General features: G+C 36.9%; 1 protein-coding gene across 1 annotated transcript; it reads left to right on the top strand.

Annotated features, from left to right (window-relative positions):
* Positions 1–695: 695 nt before the first annotated feature.
* Positions 696–3,431, top strand: LOC100253505 (phosphoenolpyruvate carboxylase kinase 1). The gene is made up of 2 exons (XM_002265916.5): positions 696–2,703; positions 3,148–3,431. The coding sequence occupies exons 1-2, from the start codon at positions 1,923–1,925 to the stop codon at positions 3,180–3,182; spliced, it is 816 nt and encodes a 271-aa protein (XP_002265952.1). The 5' UTR covers positions 696–1,922; the 3' UTR covers positions 3,183–3,431.
* The last annotated feature ends 3,551 nt before the right edge of the window (positions 3,432–6,982 follow it).

Below are 6,982 nucleotides of genomic sequence, written 5' to 3'. Positions count from 1 at the left end.
TCCACGTGTTTGGAATAGGCTCTTACTCCATTATAGCCTTCCGTCTTTTCATTGCGCATCTGAAGACTTTTATGACAGTCACATGGCAATGCCGAATCAATGAACTTCTGATCTGGTGGGGATTAGTCTTGTTTCGAAAGATAGGGATGTCAGATACCACTTTTGTACACTCTTTCCGGGTGGCTTAGATAACCCTGTTTTTCATGAAAATCTCGGTACCGTGAAGGAATATTTTGGTGTGGAGCCTAGCATCATTGGTGTAGGTCCAGCTGTTGCAATCCAAACTACTGCAAGAAATGCTGGTCTTGAGGTTGCTGACATTGACCCATTTGAAATAAATGAGATGCTCGATGCATTCCAATACTTGAGATGAAGTACTATGGAAAAGACCACTGGTATGGTGTGGTTCCCCTGTGCTTAACCGGGACTATGAAAAGCGAATCCCAAGGGAGATAGGATCAGAAATTTCAGATTCAGAGGTGTGGTTCAGTGATCCGCCCAAGACCCCAAGCTTAAGATCTCACTCTTACCTGATTTTGGTTTACAGGCTCACCTTCTTATACCCCTCTTCAAAACTCGCAAGTCTCTGTACCCATCATCATGTACATCTTTAAAAAATTGATTTTCAAAATAAAATCTTGTTTTGATTTCATAGTTTATCATCCTTAGAATTTTTAGGTCTCAAAAATCCTATTTTTAATAAACTTTGTTGTCAATTTCTTTCCGGCAAGCAATTTTCAAATCCTTCATGATCTTTAAAATGTTTTAAAAAATGGGCAAAAATTAAATTCCATAATTCCAAGTGATGAAATTTATGGAATTGATTCATGCAAAATAATTGGGCTTTGGTGGGGGCCCGACATCAAATAAATTTCCTTTGAAATAAAAATGAATTTGAATGAGATGTCATGCATGCTATTAGTGTTTCTTTATCTGGTTTGATGATATGAGTGATATACTTCATGCTCATTACTATGCGCTAATCCCATTTTGTGATAGCGCGTTGCCATTTGCTGATCAGGTACGCATCCACTTTCACTTCGGTTATCCTCTATTGCATATTCTGATACTCATATGTGCATGATTGATTCGAGTATTCATTGATTTTCTCATTGATTGCCATGTCAGCTTCATCTCATTAGTAGAGACCCGACTTTAGGGACTTAGAGAGGTGCTACGGTCTTTACCGTACCTTCCCAATAAGTAACCTGACCCCCGAACCCGATCCGGTTTTTCACAGACAGCCTTTTCCAAAATAAGGAGTCACACTTAGGGTTTTTCTTTCTTATTTTGTTTACCCTTTAAAAATAAAACAAAAATAAGTGGCGACTCCAAGTCATTTTCAAATAATCAATAAAAATCAAAATTTTCAAATAATAAAAATCGAGCTCGCCATCGAGTGGGAAACGCATTGAGCCGAAATGCGGGGTCCACAATATGGAAAATTAATTATACACATATTACGTATAAAATTATAAATCCTACGATAATTAAATAAAAGAAACTAAATTTAGATGATATTTAGATATAAATAATTAAGATTAACATAAATAGAAAAAAAGAAAAAAAAAAAAGAAAAAAGAAAGAAAGAAAAAGGCTCTATAAGCTATAATGACGTAAAAAAGCTTTTTAATGTTAAAATCTAAAAAATAAAAAAATAATAATAAAAAGGGGAGAGATGCGACAAAACTCTACTGAAACTTCAAAACTTAGCGTAAATAAGGACAATTTTGGAAACCAGCTGTTCAGGCAGTTTGGCCAACGGGGAGAAATCTGAGCCGTTGGATTTGTTAAAGGGCGAATCCGTGGGCCCAATAGTCCACCAGAGCAACGAATATTCCTAAATTATGCGGCCCTGGTGCTATAAGACTATTAACGCAAAGAAGAAGCCGGAACAAAGTCAGTAACTCAAAACGAAGCTAATGTCAGAAGCGTTGAAGAGAGATTACCAACTGTGCGAGGAGATCGGTCGGGGACGATTCGGCACTGTTTTCCGGTGCTTTTCCCCCGTCGCTGAAGAATTTTTCGCCTGCAAATCCATCAACAAGCGAGCTCTATCCGACCCCGTCGACCGGGAGTGTCTGGAGAAGGAGCCCAAGGTGATGTCTTTACTCGCTCCTCACCCTCACATTCTTCAGATCGTCGGGATCTATGAAGATGAAGCCAGTCTTCACATGGTCATGGAGCTCTGTGATTCCTCCGATCTTTTCGCTCGAATCAACAATCAAGGGTTCTTTCATGAATCGGAGGCGGCTTCTGTGATGAAGCCGTTGCTGGAGGCTATCGCGCATTGTCACCGTAACGGCGTCGCTCACCGGGATATCAAGCCGGATAATGTGATGTTTGACTCGCGGCAGAGGCTGAAACTGGCAGATTTTGGGTCAGCGGAGTGGTGCGGAGAGGGAAGGGGGATGAAAGGAGTCGTCGGCACGCCGTACTATGTGGCGCCGGAAGTGCTTTCCGGCATTGAGTACACTGAGAAAGTGGACGTGTGGAGCGCCGGAGTGATTTTGTACGTAATGTTGGCGGGAGTTCCTCCTTTTTACGGCGACTCCGCGGCGGAGATATTCGAGGCGGTTCTGAGGGGGAATTTGAGGTTTCCGACGAGAATCTTCAGGACGGTGTCACCGGCGGCGAAAGATTTGCTCAGGAAGATGATCTGTAAGGATGTTTCAAGGCGATTGTCGGCGGAACAGGCACTGAGTAAGTTTCAGTTGGTTATTCTTTTCGTTTTTGAGATTTTGGAGTTTTTGTTTTGATTTTGGTTTGAAGATGCCGGAGAGTTCAAACCATTTCTCTGGTAAAGCGTTTTCCAAGAAATGTTTTTGTTGTTAAAAGTCTAAATATTTCCTAGAACCTGTTTTCTGTTCTTTCTTACTTAAACCTCTCTGTTTGGTTGCTGAGAAAAAGGGGAACAAAAAACCCAACGAAATGATTATGAAACCAAGCTACCTTCATTTTTTTTTTGGTTTCAAGCACAAGAAGCGCCAATGATTCTCACGATTTAATCTTTCAAAAATTTTCATTGATTTCCGGGTGATGGATACATTTTCTCAGCAACCAAACAAAGGTCAAGAATGCCCGTTTGTGGTGCATTGGTAAAGAGTTGTTCAATTAGTGACAAGTGGTTGTTTGGTGAACATGCAGGACACCCATGGATCACAAACGGAGGAGAGATCTGAAGTTGTGAACTCAAACTCAAACGGTTAAACCGAGCTCTGTATGTTGTACATATACACCGTCCCCTGGTTTCGGAGAGAGACAAAAACCCAGTCAATCTACATGAGGGTTTTTTTTCTTTTTTCTTTTTTTCTTTTTTACCTGAGAAAATGTAATGCAGAGCGAATGATAATGAGGCTGTATATATGAACGGGACTAGAATAAAGTTCATATTTTGTGAATTAGAAATAAGAATCTTTTTTCCTTTGCAAGCCTTCTGCTATTTGCGTTGTTGTTGTTGTTCTTCCTCTTCTTCTTCACATGAAATATGCTGAAAGGAAGGAGAGAGGTAGAGATGCTGTTTGTGGATTGTGGAAGAATAGATGCGGGGTGTGTTTGATTTGGAATCCGGGGGCTGGCAGAGTTTTGAATCTTTTGATTGAAGTCATATAGCATCCGTGCTTGCGTTCACACCATTTCTTATTCCTACATGGAACTAATTTTAACTTTAACATTTCATATGTGAAGGAAAATTCTTCTGTAAAAACTAAAAAGTTAACAATATGTAAAGAAAAATTTTCCACCATCGCCAGGCCCACAACCCAGACAAATTTTCAACAGATCAGCGTGGGAGCTGCCATGACCACCCGCGGAGATTTTGGCCGTGGGTGCAAGGTGAGGACAAAAATGTCAATTTCCACACTTTCAAATATATTAATTTAATTAATATTTTTAGGACTTGAAGTCGGCATTCATTCGTACCGATTATTTTGGTTTTTGAACTGCCGTCCAACCCTCCGTCGGAGACACCAGGAATAAATTTCTCCTTTTCTTTATCTTTAACGTAAAATTACAGTCCATAGTGTTGAATATTCCAGGAATCCAAGTCTATTAGGAGACCGAATAAATGCATTAGGGTTCGAACGCTGAATGTGAAACACGCTATTCTTATTGTTTGTGTGCCTTGAAAGCGAAGGAAAAGAAAGAAAGAAGTTACACGGCAGTGCACGTGTCGACATTAGGGGTGTAGTTGAGTTGGGATCCAAGTGCCCATTGTTCACGGTACGGAGTCAAATTGGCATATACTTGGGTTTATGCCATTTCCCCCTTTGCTCAAGTAAAATGACGTCGGAGGAAAAAGCACTTATATCGGGAGGGTGGGAATCCATTTTGAATCCACCCCCTATCAAAATCCACTTATGTCAGGACTCAGGAGGGTGGTAATAAAGTTTACTGATTCTCATTCCATCATGAATCATGAAACCCATCCATCATGCCATTATGCCATTATGCCATTATGCCATTTTCCATGCCCAAAATCACACCATTTTCATAGCACAAGATTCAAGGAGTGGTTCCTATTTTAAAACTTGATAAGCGGTATTGATTTTCTTATTAAAATTTGTGGCATGAGTTGGGGGACCTGGAAAATTGGGAAGAGGACACATTCAAAGAACGCAGAAAGTGGGGTCTGACATCAATATAACTAAAGAACGCAGAAAGTGGGGTCTGACATCAATATAACTAATGCGAAAAAGAATCCAGAGTCTCTCATGTGACCTTCGTGGCCCTGTGGGCCCTTACTTTTGGCACATCTTGGCATCTTGTGCTCCGACCTCTAATTCCGTTGTGCTTTACCCTCACACCCTCTCCATCTCTCATCTACATGTCTTCCAACTGTTTGATGTTTGAATTTCAATTCAGACTTACAATTTTTTATAAGATTGGTAGTCTATTAGTATTATTAGAAGGACAAAAATTAATCAATGGTTGGACCAAAATTTATTTCTAGAAGGTCTCTGCCCTAAAACCAATAGAAAGAAATGTAAGTTGGACAAATTTCATGGGTTATGACTTATGACTGGGAAAAGGAAAGGAAGATGAAAGACATATAAAATTGGGGTTGCTTGTTCCTAAGCATAGAAAGGAAGAGAGAGGGGCTTGAAGTTTTTGATAAGCTATACACACTTCATGGGGGAATGTGTGGATATTCCATTGGATCCGTACTAAAATAAAGAGCCATTGATTTTGACTTTGTTAGTAGGACGAACCCACAGTCTCCTCCATCCCATGCGAGGAGGGACCACCGGCCCGTCTCTCCCGTAATTAAATCATCTTGGTTTCCTTATTAAATAACTTTGCGTTAAATTCATTTTACCCCTTAACCTTTTCCATGTTTTACGCTTTCCCCTTCGCCTCTAAGACTCAACACTTTCCTTTTCAAATTTATCCAAATACAACCCTTTGCACTCCTAAAATAAAAAGAAAACCGACTGAAATACAAAAGAAAATAACTATTACTCAAATTTGAAGCCACTTGAAAATCATGAATAGTCATATACATATCTTTTCAAAATAAAAAATTAAAATTAATAATTAATCATATAAATATCTATTTAAAATAAAAAATTAAAACTAATAATTACTATATTTCATTATTTTGAAGGTATTTAAAATTTTTTATTTCATATCTGTTAATTCAAAATTGATTTTATCCAATTTTATATTAATATTTGAATAAAGATATAAAAAATATTATTCTCTTTTATAATTTCATAAAAAATTAATAAATTTATAAAATAAAATATCGAGTTTTAAACGGGAGAGGATAAAGTGTAAAATAAAGGTAAGGTTGAAAAGTAGATTGATTGGATTAGCGAACAAAAGAAAAGGAAGGAAATGAATTTGAAATGGGTGTTGTTTCTTTGTGGCTATAAAATGTGAGGTTAATTTTAGTGCTCTTTGTTAATATTTTAATTAAATATATCTAATTTTTATTGATTTAAAATTTTAATAAATATTTTTTTTATCTTTTTCATTTTTTTCCTTTAATTTAAAATAAGAAAAATATTTGAAAAAATTAAAAATGACTTGGGGATAGAAAAGTTTAAGGGAGGGGAGTAAAATTAAAAATATTAATACTAACTAATAAAGTGTGAAATGTGGAGTCCACGTAGGTTCATCAGTGAACTCATTTCCCACCAAAATCACATCAAAGTGAAATGGAGTTGGTGAGATTTGGTGGAGTTGATGATGACACCTCTCCATCTTCCCTTCAAGGGGAAAATAAATATTTAAAATTGTAGATCAACTTATAAAATTAAAATGGGTGGTCTCTCTTTTTTGTCATTTAATATTTACTCCATTGGCATTAATTTCTCATTTCTCATTAGTTTTTCTTCCCTAGCATGATGAAAACCCCCCCGATTTGTGTGATAATTTTTATTTTATTTTATTTATAGAAAATAGTTCTTTTAAAAACTTTTGATGTTTTCTAAAAATATATTTTACAACTCAATTTAACAAATATTTTTCAAAACAATTTTATGTTCTCTATAATAAAGAATCAAGAAAACGTATTTTATAATAAAAAGCTATTTTTTTTTTTTAAGGACATAAAACAAGATTGTTTCAAAAAACATCCCTAAACTTGCCCTAACAAGATACAATTTTCATATATATATTTAAAACTTACAATAAAAATAATAAACAATTCTGAATTCAAACTACTCCCCTTGAGAAACATGAAGCATGGGCAAAAGCCGGACAGCAGATCAGTAGAGTAGGCGATCAAAGAAATATACAAATATAAGAATAAATTAATAAAATAATAATAAGGGGAGCTTTGGTGTTGGGAAGAAAGAGAATAGGGCAGTTGATAAGTTATCTCCACCGTGGCCCACTTGGAAAAATGAATGGTGGGAAGACTTTATTGTTTGTAAAGCAAAATTCAAACTTGAAAACTTGCGGTGTCTCCCATGTGACTTGTTCCATGCTTAAGCCCTCAGCTGTTGTGGCACGCATGTGGTTTCATTTCCCACTC

Source organism: Vitis vinifera, chromosome 14 (genome assembly GCF_030704535.1).
Source record: "Vitis vinifera cultivar Pinot Noir 40024 chromosome 14, ASM3070453v1".
Lineage (NCBI taxonomy): Eukaryota > Viridiplantae > Streptophyta > Magnoliopsida > Vitales > Vitaceae > Vitis > Vitis vinifera.
The sequence above is the reverse complement of the archived record's forward strand: the minus strand, read 5'-3'. Positions and strand labels throughout refer to the sequence as shown.

Excerpts from the sequence above, each read along its gene's own strand:
- LOC100253505 (XM_002265916.5), top strand. The coding sequence starts at position 1,923 with ATGTCAGAAGCGTTGAAGAGAGATTACCAACTGTGCGAGGAGATCGGT. Across the intron at positions 2,704-3,147 it reads GTCGGCGGAACAGGCACTGA|GACACCCATGGATCACAAAC; the intron begins GTAAGTTTCAGT and ends GTGAACATGCAG.